Source organism: Simochromis diagramma, unplaced genomic scaffold (genome assembly GCF_900408965.1).
Source record: "Simochromis diagramma unplaced genomic scaffold, fSimDia1.1 OVJJ01000612.1, whole genome shotgun sequence".
Lineage (NCBI taxonomy): Eukaryota > Metazoa > Chordata > Actinopteri > Cichliformes > Cichlidae > Simochromis > Simochromis diagramma.
In genome coordinates, this window is record NW_024387419.1 from 1,758,355 (window position 1) to 1,776,014 (window position 17,660).

General features: G+C 38.7%; 1 protein-coding gene across 1 annotated transcript in view; it reads right to left on the reverse strand.

Moving 5' to 3' along the window:
* Nucleotides 1-64: 64 nt before the first annotated feature.
* LOC120721889 (deleted in malignant brain tumors 1 protein-like) overlaps nucleotides 65-17,660 on the reverse strand; it is a 70,930-nt gene continuing 53,334 nt past the window's right edge. Inside the window, exons 11-14 of the mRNA XM_040012526.1 lie at nucleotides 4,596-4,616; nucleotides 1,976-2,284; nucleotides 1,498-1,634; nucleotides 65-1,276 (exon numbers count right to left, since the gene is read on the reverse strand). Coding sequence (XP_039868460.1) covers nucleotides 1,175-1,276; nucleotides 1,498-1,634; nucleotides 1,976-2,284; nucleotides 4,596-4,616 — 569 coding nt within the window. The 3' untranslated portion in view covers nucleotides 65-1,174. The remainder of the gene's footprint in view (nucleotides 1,277-1,497; nucleotides 1,635-1,975; nucleotides 2,285-4,595; nucleotides 4,617-17,660) is intronic.

Below are 17,660 nucleotides of genomic sequence, written 5' to 3' on the forward strand. Positions count from 1 at the left end.
TTCTAGTGGTCGCAGGCTGCAACTGGAGTAACACAAAAGGCTCACCGAGTATTTTTGAATCAAGAACCTTTTATTCTCACACATAATAATGATACATTACTGATGATTTATAATAGTGTTAGTAACATGGCTACAGCATTCAAGACACATATAAATTCAACCAACTAAACAAAACATAATTACAGTACTGTGAAAAAAGTGTAGTCATCCCTCATTTCTCTATATATTACTTCCAAGGAAACAGACTTTCTTCTAATTTTTAAAGTGCTCTTGAGCAACAGTTTTCAAGGCTTTCTGAGTTATTCTCTGGAAATTGGCTGCTTTTTCATTTATTTTCAATCCAGCCCTTCAACCAGACCATTTCCAGTGGAATGCTTTTGATTTTTGTTTTTTATTTGATAAGCCACATAACACTGGTATGAATTATTCAAGCAAAAATGCATCTATATATAGAGTTTTGCACGTTTTAATTAAATGATTCTATCTTCCATTTCTCACACAAAATATAAAAAAGAAGGGATGGCCAAAGACTTTTGCGCAGTAATGCACATCTCAGAACACTCATGAAATAAAACCACGGAAAAGGGAAGAGTAGGTTAACTCAAGTGATCATGCAATGTAAATTTATTATGCAATAAAAACCAAGAATTAAAAAGAAATGCTTTTTTCACTAACATAGACAAAAATATTTGAAGCTTCAGTTAATATGCAGGTTTGATGTGAAATGCGTCCTGGTAAAACACACGGATGAAATTTATCAGTCACTTCAAAACATCTCAGATAAATTGGTTTGAATTTAACTTTGTGAGAGACAAAGAACAATTCATTATGGGCAAGGAAGGTCAAGGAAGATATATTTCCATATTGTTTTTCATGATGCAAACCACAGGGAAATATAACTTCCTTACCTTGAAAATCACTTCACTTGACCTCAATTCAAAGCAAATATTAAATTTCATATTTGACTGTAATATTTCTCTGAAGGCACCAACAGAGCTCGTCTTCTTTGGAAAATCATCAGAGAAATAAGTCATCAAACGAGAGAGATTATGAACCACAACAGAAAGCAAGCAGTCACACAGATATCATGTGAAAAGTAAAGATTAAATGAATCACATCAGTTTTACAGGCCGTAAGCCGCCTTCATCCAGCTATTGAAACAAATCAGTGTGAACTATGGAGTACACGCCTCTTGTTTTTTGATATCTTTCTTTTCTGGAAGTTTCCACCAGCTCACTTTTAGGTCGTCAGCCGTACCTCCCAACTCATTTTTGATCTGCACAACAGAAAAGAGAATTTACTGATTACACCACAAATTATAGTCTGTTATAGTTACATTTTAAATGAAATTTTACATGAAAGAGACACAGAAAAAAGCAAATAAAGCATTTTTTTCTGGGAATATTAATAATCTAAGACTGTTTTAAAAACATCTGGAAGGTTTTTTCCTTCAAAAGCAGTATAGACACTTTACTAAGATTTCTTAACATAAGTTACCGAATTCATGACAGACTCCATCACAGCTGGGTCTTTCATGTCCACGGAGGAGTCGACAGCAGCCAGATTCACTTTCACCAAGAGCTTCCTCCAACTTCCTACTTTCTCACTGGGTGTCACACCTTCGGAGAGGGCATCTGGCCTCAAACATGGGGACATCCAGTCACACTGTTAACATCTAATCAGCCCATGCCCTCTCACACTTTATCCTCCTCTCTCTAGCTGTCTGACTTTTCCACATCCATAATTTAAAACAAACTTTAAACTTCAAAATCACTTCGTTACATTTTCTTTTCTGTGTTAATCAGATTTAAAGTTAGATGCCGTTCTTGGCTATTTAACACAAACTATTTAACCTTCTGTTTGTACCTGTTTTAACTCATTTGCCCTTTACATTATAAGTCTGTATCGTTTGATGTAAAAATAAGTTTTCTTTACAGTATTTGACATCTTGTGAATGACCAAGAATATATCTCACCTGAACAGATGACACTAGCGTCCTCAGAATGGTCACAGTCGTGGTTGCCAAATCCACTGTTGGGACAGTCAGTCAGAAAGTCTTCACTGCCTGAACAGGTCACTTCATCAAGCCATATTTCTCCAGTTCCTTCACCAAAGGAAGGGTTCCGAGGAGCTTCCAGTGCCGGTCCACAGTTTAACTGTCTGCAAACCACCTCAGCAGCATTTAGGTCCCAGCCATCATCACAGACTGTTCCCCAGATGTTATTGTGATAAATTTCTACTCTGCCAGAGCATCGAGTTGATCCAGACCCGGCTAATCTGATGTCTGAAAACAAAACACAGAGACCACAGATTGTTGAGAGAACATACAGGACACATAACTGAATTATAGAAAAGGAAAATCACACTCTAAAAGCGAACGTTTCTAACAGTATGAAGTTTTTAAAAGTACAACAGTCTACCCATAATTTTGATGGCATTTTGTTTAATGTGCATATTTTGTATAGCTAACACACCTTTATTGTTAAAGTGGTAAAACAATCTCCAGACAATCCTTATTGCATGTATCATAAATTCTGTCAAGTACAAACTGAGGATTCAGATGTGATTTAATGTTAAATCACGCGTTTTTATGAATAGAAACATCGAAACATTTACACTCATTGAGATATTAGCTTTTTCTTTAAAAAACATGTTACAAACAGCTGTAACACAGGATTACAACTTTACATTTACATTTATTTTATTTTAACAATATTTTAACACAGTTGAGATTTACTGCTACTATAAGACCACTTCATCAATTCATACATAAAATTACTTAATTAGAACCACTGGGAATTATTTGTCCTCTGTAACTATGTTTATATCATACAAATGATACATTTTTAAGACCTAGTTTCACAATGACAACTCTTAAACAATCAGGACACCCTAATTTCCTGTTGTCAACATTTAATTCTGTTAACAAACCACAACCACACAATTAGAAAAAAAAAGAAAGAAAACATTTGCTTCTCAGCATCCTTGATGACAAAACTAAATTTGTATGCATTTTCTAACAATCTGTTATACAAATGAAAGTGTCCTGAGTTGAAGATTTTTTTAAGGAGCCATAGATCACAAAGCAAAACTAAATAATAATGCAACACCTAAACTTCGGTACAGGTGACACTCCCAAAAGTAGTGTTTTGGAAACGGTGCTGCTACAGGACCTGCTTAGCTACAAACGTCACCCATCACTATCAGGTAACTTTACATGATTTTTCTGTAATGTTTGGTAATTTAAACATGTCCCTACTATAACATCTATGAAAAGGAGAAGATTTACAGTAATTGTGGCTGGTGATGACTGATAAAAACTATAGTCTGACAGATTATTAATACTTGTTGCTAATCCAATTCCAGCAAAGATCCTGTGTAAAATGTAAATGAAAATGCAATTTAACAATGCCTGTAATCTTAGGTCCTTCAGGCAGCGCTTCATTAAAAGCAGGGATCATTCGTTCATGGAAAACACTTCATGAGCTCAGAAATATTTGAACTTTGACATCTTTCTCTGTGAACAGAGTTCTCCATCCACAAATGCGAGTTAAAGCTGTATGAATCAGAGACGAATCCACACTTCAATTCAATTTAATGCAATGTGAGGGCCAAATCACACCACTCATGCGTTTTCTACATTCTATTGTAAATACAATTTGGGTCTATTAGATTTACAAATTATTTATTTGTTTTATCATAAAATTAAAAGTAATTTTATTGATATTTTTTATTTAAAAGTAACATTTTAAAAATAGCCCTAAAAACTAAGTCAGACAGAAAAAGAGTTTAATTCTGAATCACAAAACCAAAAACTTCTAAATCTGAATTATGACAGATGATTCAAAGTAGTCTTAAAACACTACATGTATAAAGGCTAATTTACGCCATTGAGCCCTGCCCTCAAAAACTGACATGGATGCAATTCTGTCTGTGAACCTGGATTTAAGACATAACAGTTTTTCTGTCAATAAACAAGGATGTAGTGTCTACTTTCACTCTCTTATTTTCCCCTGAGTTATTGCTTCTGCTATTAGCTATCATAAACAAATGTAGACCTATTGACCACAGCCGACCAACGAACATGGTGACGTTACATTCTGCACTGACAGAAGATGGTGCCGAACATGTTCTAAAAACTTCAAGTTTAAGGACTTATTTCTTAAATCCATTTACGCAGACAGTGTTACAAGGCTCCATGATGTAAATTAGCTTATAAGTGTTTCATGTGTACTTTAATCGCATGCTTAAATGCAAAGCTGGAGAGAACTAAGAAAACGTGTGTGTGTGTGAGAGAGAGAGAAACACAAAAGGAGGAGAGAAAAGTTTTCTTCTTTTCCAAGTAGTACAGAAATTTAAATAAGCAATGTGTGGCACAAATGAGGACAGTGCTATCTATTACCTTTATAATAGCTTTTTTATATATAGCTTATATATAAAAGTGTCTCAAGCCAACTGTTGTTGGGATTTAGCACTATATGAATAAAATAGAATTGAGTTGAACTGAATCTACTTATTGTGTAGCTCAGAGGAAACAAACAGGGTTGAAATCAAACTTGAAACTTGAAGTTGTTAAATTGTTCTTGGATACTTACCAAACAGCTGTGAATGACCATCTGCAAAGTGGAACATAAAATAAATATGTTAAACCAGGGACTGGTTTGCATTAGGAAGCGTGTTTCAAAGAGAACGGAAATATGTGAAAGTTCAACTTGGATCTGTTCTCTAATCATTTATGTCTCGGCACTTCCAGAATTGCTGATGTGAACATTTTGGTGAAAGATTCAGATTATAGTGATGTGGAATTTGTCAACACATTTTGGTTTCTTATTAACCAAACAGCAAGGGGAAACAAATCCAAACATTTAGTGAAAAAGGAGTTTTATGATTTACACCACCTGACTGTGTACACTAAGTTTAAAACATGTAGTACTATAATGACCAGTTTCAACATTATAACAATATTATAGCTGCAGTGAACATTAGTAACCATTGAGAAGGTTTATAAACACCAGGGAAACTTTACAGTTATGATCCAGATAATTTCACTGGCCAACAAACCTGTTATTAACCAGTTTAGTAGATATTGTTAAAGGTAAACTAAAACGTCCTCGTTATTGTTACTCTTGATTAATAAAGTGTTATTGAATTCAGCACTGCCAGTCACAAGGTAGTTGCTTTCTACTGACTTTGTATTTGTCAGTATAAAAACACTATTACTTGTTTTATTTTGTTTTTTTAAAGTAATATGTATTACTTTTTTCCCTTGGCCTTTAAATCACAATGAGCTTGTACCACTTTTATTTGTCTTATTTCCTACTCAAATCTTCTCATTTAATGCTTATTTTTCTTAATTTTTCAAATTTCAATTTTTTTTTTAAAATCATGTCTTCCTTCCTCTTTTTTTTATCTTAAATGTACTGCACCTTGGTCAATAGTTGTTTTAAATGTGCTATATAAATAAATTTGACTTTAACTTAGACTACGTAAAAGAAAATTAATGCATTGTAATAATAATGTATTTAATTCTTTGACCTGGTCAGGTGGATTTAAATGAGAGTTCCTTCTTTGATCCATTTTGACTCACATTCCCATGTTGTGTCAGCCTACAAGCAGGTTCACAAGTTTGTTTGTATCTAAAGAACACATTTTTATCTGCAATAGTCTTTAAAGAGGTGCAGTTGAACTTGTAATAAACTACACAATGAGAAAATATTAAATAAAAATAAAACTTCTTTCTCACCTTTGCATAAAAGAATAGTTACCACAGAGAAACAGGAGACAAACAGTTGGAGAGCCATTTCTAACCACACCTGATTTAATTTGACTTATTAAATTCAAATAACCACATGCCAAGCTCCACCCACTGTCATATGCTGTGGGAGTGTCGGGTCGGGTGTGGTCCAGGTTCCTGTTGTCCGTCCCCTGGGGTGGAGTTGGCCTGCTCATCACCTGCTTCCAATTTCCGGGGCTCCATCTAGAGGGTTTTTTAAGCCAGCACTGCCTGCCACTCCTCGCCAGTTTGTCCTGCTACCACCCGTGGTAAACTTGGCCTCCTCTGTGCTCGGACTCTGTGTGCCTGGATCGTGGGTTAATGTGTTCTCCGTCTCCTGTATTCTCCAGATTCATCACCCGTCGTACTCACCAGCAGCGCTGGTTCTGTTTCCGTCCTGTTCTACAGTCTGCCCAGAACCCTAGGACCACATCTTCTTCTCAGCCTGCCCTCCAGCCCATACTTCAACTTCCCTGGACACCTTGGAACCTGGACCAGCCTCCCCACACTCTCCACCATCCCTGAAACGCTCCCACGGCAACCCCTTCCCCGCCTAATAGCCGGTGTTTTCAAGTAAGCACAAGACTCTCCTCTAGTACCACTCACCTCTGCCCTTTAATTGGTTCCCATTCAGTAAAACCCTTCTCCCGTGTTTGCAGAAGTTCCCGCCCATGTTCTCCCTGTGTTCTACGTCCGTTTCTCCGCCCTCGGGCCTCCCTCAGTTCCTGCGAATGATTTCTGTTAGACCCAGTCTTGTTTAAGTTCCTTTTCCTTTCAATAAATTGTACATAGTTCGAGCAATTGAGTCTGCTCTTGAGTCCACTGCATCCTTGTTTGTGACACTGGTGGTACCAGTCTTTGAGGACACTGACTTTTTAAATAAAAGCTCTCCATCAGGTAAAAAGCATCAGTAGAAAATTAAATTACTGTTATTGATTACTGATTAACTAAATGACTCAAAAAGGAAAACTATGTGATTGGCTGTGCGTGGACATTGACAGTGGATATTGGAAATTGACACAGTGGCATGCGGTGAATTTTCCCAGTACACACGCAAACACAGAGCTGAAAATAACAAGTGGTGGAAGCATTTTCAAACCATTCCCTTTAGAAAAGAAACAATAAAACACTACGAAAACACCTCAGCACGCGTAAAACTATTATTGGACTAATGTGCATAAAATATTAACAGCAAACATCAGCTGAATTAAAAAAGTTGAACATTGTGTAATATGGTTAACTGTCAGTATCTATAGGGTATTCAAATATAAGTGAAAAATGTAGGGGAAGTGTTGGCAGAACACAAAAACATACACCATCTTTATATTTTTTTCTTGTTTGCAATTTGTCTCCCTGCAGCTATGTAAATATGTAAATACGCTAACAGTAAAGGGCAAATCTGTCACGGCGAGTGAGATGAGCTGTGTGGAAATAATAAAGGAGGATCCAATCGCAGGAAGTAGTGAAGGTGTGAAGGTGGTTTATTGAACACAAAAATAAGAATGGGCAAACGGAGAACTAAACTATACTGGGACAACTAAACTACTGAACCTGAACAAGAACACGAACCTGAACATGAAGGAAGACGGAAGATGGTATATGACGGTGACAGCAGGGAGAACACACGAAAGGAACATGGTAGATACACAGACGGACCAGCAACTACAAAGACAGAAGACACGACTTAAAAAAAATGACACATGGAACTAGACCTATACTAAGCAGACACGACCGAAGAACAAATCCTTAAACAAGAACAAACAGACACAAAGAATTCTAATAACAATAATAATAATAGCACCCGAAAACACAACAATCATACAAAAATAAACCAAAACATCAGAACTCAAACTACTGGGTCGAACCGACCCAGAATCGTGACAAAATCACTACAGCATTTCACTACATGTTGTACACTGTATGACTGTGTATGTGACAATAAAGTTTGCTTGTTGCTGTTCAGTTTGAATTCTTGTTTATCATTAGTCTCTCCTTTTGTTTAATATATAGATTTGATTGTGATGTATTCTGTAGTATCAGTTCTTATTATACTTTGTTACTAGTTACCAGTTGTGTTTATAGAGTTTAATTAGCATTAACAGAGCTCCCCCCATCTCATCCTTCTGTCTTCCCCTCTGCTAAGTTCACTTATGTCCTGTCTGTCTCTTTTTCAGTGCGGTTGTTATTCATTCCCCGATTTACATGGGTAGACATTTGTTTCCTGTCTTTTGCATTTAATTTTACTTCTCCTTCTGTCCCATTGTTGTTGTCTCCATGATTACTGTTTTTTTGTATGAATAATGACATCTTTCCCTCAGTCCTTGCCTCAGTATCCTGTTTATTTTCCTGCCTCGTCCTCTTTGTGTTCTTCAGGCTCTTTTGGGTAATTTCCATCTGTTCATACACTTTGTTATTTTGCTTTTAGTAACTTGGCAACAGTCAAAAGCCTCTGCATTTTCCACAGTCTTTAATCCCTGCATATAGTGACAAATCGAGATATTCCTCAGAGGTGTATTTGTAAGCATGTATCATGTACTTCATTATTTTTGCACCACTACTAGCAATAAAGTACCTTATACAGTGGGGCAAAAAAGTATTTAGTCAGCCACCGATTGTGCAAGTTCCCCCACCTAAAATGATGACAGAGGTCAGTAATTTGCACCAGAGGTACACTTCAACTGTGAGAGACAGAATGTGAAAAAAAAATCCATGAATCCACATGGTAGGATTTGTAAAGAATTTATTCGTAAATCAGGGTGGAAAATAAGTATTTGGTCAATAACAAAAATACAACTCAATACTTTGTAACATAACCTTTGTTGGCAATAACAGAGGTCAAACGTTTACTATAGGTCTTTACCAGGTTTGCACACACAGTAGCTGGTATTTTGGCCCATTCCTCCATGCAGATCTTCTCGAGAGCAGTGATGTTTTGGGGCTGTTGCCGAGCAACACGGACTTTCAACTCCCGCCACAGATTTTCTATGGGGTTGAGGTCTGGAGACTGGCTAGGCCACTCCAGGACTTTCAAATGCTTCTTACGGAGCCAGTCCTTTGTTGCCCGGGCGGTGTGTTTTGGATCATTGTCATGTTGGAAGACCCAGCCTCGTTTCATCCTCAAAGTTCTCACTGATGGAAGGAGGTTTTGGCTCAAAATCTCACGATACATGGCCCCATTCATTCTGTCCTTAACACGGATCAGTTGTCCTGTCCCCTTGGCAGAAAAACAGCCCCATAGCATGATGTTTCCACCCCCATGCTTCACAGTAGGTATGGTGTTCTTGGGATGCAACTCAGTATTCTTCTTCCTCCAAACACGACGAGTTGAGTTTATACCAAAAAGTTCTACTTTGGTTTCATCTGACCACATGACATTCTCCCAATCCTCTGCTGTATCATCCATGTGCTCTCTGGCAAACTTCAGACGGGCCTGGACATGCACTGGCTTCAGCAGCGGAACACGTCTGGCCAGAGCGTTCTCACTCCCGAGGCGTAACATGTCGACGTTTTGTCACGTCCCGCGGCGTTCCTGAGGAACGCGAAAGGAGACCTTCGGCGTTCTCATGGTACACGGCGGGTTATGGCTGGAATCCAGTGCAATGACGCTCCCGCGGTAGTAGACGTTCCAGCCCTGTATTCCAGCCCTAAACCTAACCTTATCCCTAGCCCTGACCATAACCTTATTCCTGACCTTAACCAGGACTTTAATGATGTTAAATAGCGTGTTTCTAAGCGATTTGAAGAAAAAGAGCGAACATGTGTAGGTTCAGTCCAGACGGTTCTCATATTTCCTCTTTTTCCGAGGTCGTCATTTAGGAACGTGGTGGGTAGCCGAAAATGTAATATGGTGACGATTTGTCACCTAGCGTAAAATGTTACGCTTTGGGAGTGAGAACGGGTTGGTCTGGCACTGCGGGATTTGATTCCCTGCCGTTGTAGTGTGTTACTGATGGTGACCTTTGTTACTTTGGTCCCAGCTCTCTGCAGGTCATTCACCAGGTCCCCCCGTGTGGTTCTGGGATCTTTGCTCACCGTTCTCATGATCATTTTGACCCCACGGGATGAGATCTTGCGTGGAGCCCCAGATCGAGGGAGATTATCAGTGGTCTTGTATGTCTTCCATTTTCTGATGATTGCTCCCACAGTTGATTTTTTCACACCAAGCTGCTTGCCTATTGTAGATTCACTCTTCCCAGTCTGGTGCAGGTCTACAATACTTTTCCTGGTGTCCTTCGAAAGCTCTTTGGTCTTGGCCATGGCGGAGTTTGGAGTCTGACTGTTTGAGGCTGTGGACAGGTGTCTTTTATACAGATGATGAGTTCAAACAGGTGCCATTCATACAAGTAACGAGTGGGGGACAGAAAAGCTTCTTACAGAAGACGTTACAGGTCTGTGAGAGCCAGAGATTTTCCTTGTTTGAGGTGACCAAATACTTATTTTCCACCCTGATTTACGAATAAATTCTTTACAAATCCTACCATGTGAATTCATGGATTTTTTTTCACATTCTGTCTCTCACAGTTGAAGTGTACCTCTGGTGCAAATTACTGACCTCTGTCATCATTTTAAGTGGGGGAACTTGCACAATCGGTGGCTGACTAAATACTTTTTTGCCCCACTGTAAAGTGGCTGATGTGTGTATAACTAAATATCAAATATGAGTTTTGCTGAATGCTTGTCTGGAAGTTTTTAACAGCTGCTTTTTAGTAAAAAACAAAACAAACAACAACCCTTAAGTTAAGCTAATAATGCTTAATTAATTCTTTTGTATTCCAGTTTATTTCACTCTCCCCCTGAACTGTCTTGCAAGTATACACCTCACTGGACTCATCATAACTGAGCATCGAGTTGTGTTAAACAAACACATCTCCTTGTTCTTAAAGAGTCCTTACCTTTAGCAACCATCATCCTTCAGTGCTGATTTACGTCCTCTAACAGTTTGCATATTTTTTTCCTTTGTCTTTTACTCTCAACAGCAACATCCTGATTTAATTTCCCAATGCAAATCTCTCTTTGCTGTTCTGTGCAATGCAATTCTTAAGATTCTGCTACTTCTCAGTGTCAAGCTGACCCTACTGAATGGAAGACTTCATATTGTCTTACTCTGTCTCCATATAATCCTTCACATATAAAACATGTTGCTGTACCAGTTTTGTTTTATGACACAATATTCTCACATATGTAACTTGTTTATATAAATACCAATAACAAAAACATACAGACTGCTGTCATACAGAAATACAGAGCTGTGTTTCATGATGAAGGTGAATGTTTTACTCTGGAAATTATAATAAAGGAGATGAAAGAAGATGCCGGAGACGTGTGAACTTAGTTGTATAATGCAGTGAAGACGAGTCGGTGTCACAATGAGACTGGGCCATGTGAAATCACCATCATGCTTGACAGAGGGGAGCCAGGGGAAGGCAGCTGCATTCATATACAAGTTTCGACATGACTTGGAAGACCACGGAGTGTGTACTTCATAGAGCTCAGTGAAATTAAATATAAAAATAACCCATTTAAAATCCTGTCTCTTTTTTCCCGTAAGACAAAAAAATGCCCCCTTCCCTGCAACTGCTATAAAAACCCCCCGATGTAGTAGTATTTTCTTTTTATTTATTTTTTGCCAAGAATCAAGTATTTATTCTCAGTGTCTCGGTGATCTCTTATTTCTGCTGGTCACCTGTGCCTCAGTATTATTCCACAACTTAGACACTCACATTACTCACACTCTCATGAAACATACATATAGGGACTTGGGGGTGGGGACACTAAATGGCATCCAGGGGACGAAATGTTTATTCAGCCTCACCTCTGGTGCTGATGCCCACCTCTTAATTTTAAATCCATGTAGACGCTGAGGGTTTTCAGGAGGGGCCGTGCTGACACATGCTGTTATCTGGGCTGTTGGCACCACGTTGGCACCTGGGAGTATAAAGTATGTATGGGGGAGTGTCAGTGTGTCTACTGCATTCATTTCTGTCTGCCAACAGACCCAGGGTCCAGTTCTGTCTACTGATCTGGGCCCCCTGGGTCTGTTGGCTTCATGTCCTGGGGGGCAGGGCTTTGGCTTCCCACACTAGATGCTTACATGGAGAAACCTTATGAATAAAAGCGTGCTCACACGTAGAGCAGGGCGATATGGCCAAAAATATTTATCACGATATATATTTGAAAATTTGCGATAACGATATAACTGACGATATAATTGATGCGAGACAAAATACAACTCCACAACATTACTAGCGCAAAAAGACAACCTTCCATTTATTTTCGCTTAAACAAGAAGCTGGTTCTTATGTACATTAAAGCTTTATAAAAATGTAACAGTGCAAATGCAAATTCCTTGCTGAAAGTTTAACCAAAAGGCATTTCCAGTAGAAATGGGCTGACATATCCTGAGCATAACCATGTATAATATCCACTGAAGTTAAAAAGAGGTGCTTTGCAACATTAAACGGCAGTGTGCAGTACGTATTTTTCGGACCATAAGGTGCACAGGATTATAAGGCACATTAAGCGAAACAAAGCAGTCAGATAAATCAAACTTTATTAAACTCATTCTTCTTGCTTCCTCCACTTCTGTACCATTGATTCATTAATGTTGAATTCTCTGGCAGCTGTTCTATTCCCATGTTGTTGCAGTATATGAATGACTAACCTCGTATTGTGGATGGATTATCTCAGTTGTTCTCCTGACTGAAGTTTGGTCCGTTTATAGCATCCTGCCATGCGATTGCATTTGTCTCTAACCATGAGGAACCTTCACGTTAACTCCTCCAGCTTCACTGTTTATGTTATGCTAACATAGCTGTGTCGCTAGCGATCACGTAGCACATCATTATATACCAGCTAGCCCAACTTCAGTAACCCTACAAACGTCACTGCTGTTTAGTTTCCTGGCTTCATTTATGTTGGAAGTGATAGCAGAGCTGTACGTTTGATTTTTTTCAGAAATCTCTCAGTCAGAACATGCAATATCATGCTTAGGTAACTAGCGAAACTAGTGAGCTAACTTCCTCTAGCTTCCTGCTAACTTCTAACTCCGTTAAATGTAATAAATTTTGTTTTCATGGATGCCTGGAAGTTAAACTTCATAGTTACACCTGGTAAAGCAGCAATGCTGATCGTTTTATTAAAGATGAAAGAATTTAGACAGTTTTTAACTCTCAGTGATGCTGCAGTGTTCGTTTGACCTGAAGAGGGGGGTTTAGGACCCAGATTACTCCCAGATTTAAGAGCATCTTAGTCCGACAAATACGACAATAACGACGGCCGCTTGCATGTTCTGCAAAAAAAATGTGCTTTGTCGTGTATCTGACGGACAAACACCAAACCAGTTCCACATCACTGAAGTTGCACCATTTTTACAAACCAATTCTGGTTCATCTGTTTCACTCAACAATCGGCCATGTGCGTATGAAAACAAAGGCACTGCGCATGCGCGTTTTACTCATATTCTATCGCGATATTTCATTTTCCTATCGTTGCCTAACATTATACCGGTATTACCGTGAACGGTATAATATGGCCCAGCCCTACTCACACGGACAGGTATACAAACAGGTACACACAAACACGATCACTATCACTCACTATCTTGTATTATTAGTACCTAGTGCTATTCAGTAATGTTTATCATTTATTCTTTACTGTTATTAATTCATATTTTGGTTGTTGCCTTGGTTTCTCTGCTGTGTTGTTTTCAGCAGTTGTTGAAGCTGATTCTCATTGTTTCTTCTCTCTCACACCATTATCCCCCATCAACAGCAAAACACACTTATTTTAGTAGCATGGCACTCTTGTAGAAAAAAGTGTTACATTTTGCTTCATGCTCTGAACGGTAGCACCACCTGGTGGCCAAATATAAAAACTCAAACTTTAAGGTGAGTAGTCCTAAATAAAATCTTGCTATTAAATGTGGGATCAAAAATGTCATTTTTAAGGATTTTTATTTGGGCCTTTTTTGGCCTTTTGGTCATTTTAGGATAAAATGTGGCGGCTTTTCTGTAGCTTAGCCATTTGAAGCTAATTTCTGAAATTGAGACAAAAATTCTATTTAAAAAAAAAAAAAAAAAAATCTGGTAAATATGAACTCTATTCATTCAGCACAGCCAAAATTCCATGAACATAAAAAATGGCATGACATGGAAATTTGTGCCACTCCGGAAGAGTGCCCAGCTGACCACCACTATAGCAGTCATAATCCCTACATTTAAAGTCCCTGCGCTCATCTCCACATTCCCATCTTTCCTTTTTAACATACCTTCCCTCACTCTCTTTATCTTTGGCCAACAGTAGAGGGTTTCCATCAGCACCCTTGTGGCTAACTGGAGATGGTCTCTGTCAACCCTGGTCTTAACTGATCCAGTGTAAAAGTGTCCGTGATTATGATCCGCATATTTGATTTGTCCAAGATTTTACAGTGAATGCTATTCTTAAAACTTCTCTGCCTTGTGGCCAGTGGCCATGGCGGGACTTTCTATGTGAAAAACAGTGATGAGTGAGATTGTACTTTTTGGTTAGGCTATTCTTTATGAACTGAAGCTCTGAGATTACACACAGAAAGGCTAAGACAGACACAGTGAGTATCAGACAAAGGGCGACCAAGTAGAATGAATGGTTGCTCTATGGCCCTCCGCCGGGCAGCAGGAATGGACACAGGCCCCGGCCGGGTACAAGCCGCTCCCACCCGAGGAGTGGGGATGGGGATGAGGGACGAGCCAGGGATCAAACCACTAACCTTCCGATAAGTAGGTGACCTGCTCTACCACCTGAGCTACAGCCACCGACTGGCAAAGATGAGTAAACCGTCACCAGGTTTTGGATAAAGTGTACATTCATAAACCTGTCAAACCTGCATTTGAAACATTGGCTACCATAGCAGTATAGTACTGCAACATGGCATTTGGGTCTTTGTTAGAATTTCACAAACTCTGTTTTTGCTGTATATAATGCATCCATTTTCCATTTTGCAAGCAAAACATAAGGAAAGGTGTTCCAAGATTTTTGGTTAGTACTGGACATCTAAAGGAACTCATATGAAAAACAAAATACACACAGAAAAGGGAAGAGTAGGGTAACACAAGAGCGTAATGATCATGTAATTTAAATGCAATATACAATAAAGCCAAACATTAAAAAGGAAAGGCCAGCTAAAGTGTGTTATGATTCAGGGTTATGGATGTTTTGCACTGTTTTTGTCTGCCACACCAGAGGGTGGCGTAGTTTGTGTCCTGTGTTATTGATGTTATGTGAGTTCCTGGTGGAGGCTGACCATTGGTGGAGGACTGGGAGATGCCAGCTATAAATGAGGACCCTTCTGAACCGGCACGCCCCCTGCCTACTTCCTGTTCCCAACATACTTCCTGTTCCCAACGAACTGTGCATGTGGCTGCGTATGAATCTGTATGAGTATGAATTCTGGAATGCGAAGCTTTTGCTGTGTTGTAAATAGTTTTGTTGTGAGAAGCCATTTTCTTTTGGAACCTTTTCTCCTGTTTTTGGTTAGGGAGGCAGGTAAGAAACCTATATTTTCTTTTGGGGGGTTTTCCGTGTAGGTAAGCCAGTTGCACTTCATTTCTAGAGCGTTTTGTTTGTTGTTTTGGCCATGCTCACCCTGACGCCCGCTACCTTTTGGGACTTAATAAACTGACTGGTTGTTGTAAATCTGTGGCAGTTTTTGGTTTGGCTTCCTTGAGAGCAGGGAGTCTGGGGGCATTTTCCTTTTTTTTAAATTCTCCTTGTGTCGCACACCGGTTTCCCCTGGGCTGGGGTGTAACAGATGTAACATGCTTTTTTTCCACTAATAAAGAGAAAAATATTCAAAGCTTTAATTAATATACAGGTTTGAACTGAAATGGGTCCTAGTAAAACATACAGATGCATTTTATTTGATAGTTTTTCAGTCAATTCTCAAATAAAGTGGTTTGACTTTCAATTCTGACTTTGTGAGAGACAGAGAAAAATTATTTAAGGACAAGGAAGGTGTTACGGATTCAAATATTGGGGATGGATACAAGAGGAAAAACCACAATAACAACACTGGTCCAGCCGGGTTGAGTCAAACGATGATTTTAATGATCACACGCGTGGGAGATGCATACTGTACGCAGACAGCATCAGATCTCAAAATGGTGGAGCATTGATCAAACTCTTATAGCCTCTAGTGGCCCCCACCTAATCATAAAAGCCTAAACATTCACATTCTTTCTCTCACACAGCGCCTAAGCTACGACCTTGGCTCCCTGTTTATCTGCTCCTGCTGAGATGGGGCAGAAAACTCCAGTATGTTCTGTTCTCTTCTAATCAGACAAATAAGGCGATGACTTTCTGCAAACAGTATTTCTTATAACTCAGCAGTATAATGCATCATAAAACAATATCATTCATTCACAATAAATCAGCAGTCTAATGTAATGCAAATCAGTTTAACTGATTAACCTTCTTCTAATTCAGGAGAATAATGCAAACTAAAACTAGATAATAATTCACAATCTTTAATTAGGGGTCTAACATGGCATAAAATAATATTATAATCCCACAAAGGTCAAGGAAGATATATTTCCATATGTTTTGTTTTTCATGATGCAAACCAAATGGAAATCTAACTTCCTTACATTGAAAATCACTTTCCTTTACCTCAATTCAAAGCAGATGTTAAATTTCATATTGACTGTAATATTTCTCTGAAGACACCAATTGAGCTTGTGTCCTTTGGAAAATCATCACAGAAATAAGTCATCATAGAGAGAGATTATGTTTGTTTAACAACTAAATGTACCACAACTAAAAACAAGTAAACATGCAGATATCATGTGAAAAGTAAAGATTAAATGAATCACATCAGTATTACAGGCTGTAAGCTGCCTTCATCCATCTATTGAAACAAACAGTGTGAACTATGGAGTACACATCTCTTGTTTTTTGATATCTTTCTTTTCTGGAAGTTTCCACCAGCTCACTTTTAGGTCACCAGTCGTACCTCCCAGCTCATTTTTGATCTGCACAACAAAAAAGAGAATTAAATGATTACACCACAAATTATAGACTGTTATTGTTACATTTTAAATGAAATTTGACATGAAAGAGCCACAAAAACTGCTAATAAAGCAGTTTTTCTGGGATCGTTCATTACCCAAGACTGTTTTAAAAACATCTGGAAGGTTTTTTCATTATAAAATAAGTATAGGCACTTTACTAAGATTTCTTAACAAAAGTTACCGAATTCATGACAGACTCCATCACAACTGGGTCTTTCATGTCCACGGAGGAGTCGACAGCAGCCAGATTCACTTTCACCAAGAGCTTCCTCCAACTTCCTACTTTCTCACTGGGTGTCACACCTTCGGAGAGGGCATCTGGCCTCAAACATGGGGACATCCAATCACACTGTTAACATCTAATCAGCCCATGCCCTCTCACACTTTATCCTCCTCTCTCTAGCTGTCTGACTTTTCCACATCCATGATTTAAAACAAACTTTAAACTTCAAAATCACTTCGTTACATTTTCTTTTCTGTGTTAATCTTAACGTAGAAAATTCCATCACATTCGAACCTTAATTTACTTTACTTTCCGACAGAGCTGGTAATATTATGGAGTCCTCTTTAATTTTAGTTAATATCGGTAAACATTCCCATCATCATTCCCATCATCATGAACACCAAAACACGGCCACTTCGAGTTCTAACAGCGATGATCATAAATGTGGATGCCTCAGACTCAAAACTAGCAACCAGTCATTTTAAAATAACAATAAAGTGTGTGCATTTTGTTTTGCACTTGTTCTATATAGTTGGTTGCACTACTAAAAGCTATAGGTATATTAATACTCCTGGGGCATGCCAGTGGTCAGAGGAAAGGGCTGAGAAGTAAAGGATTTGAG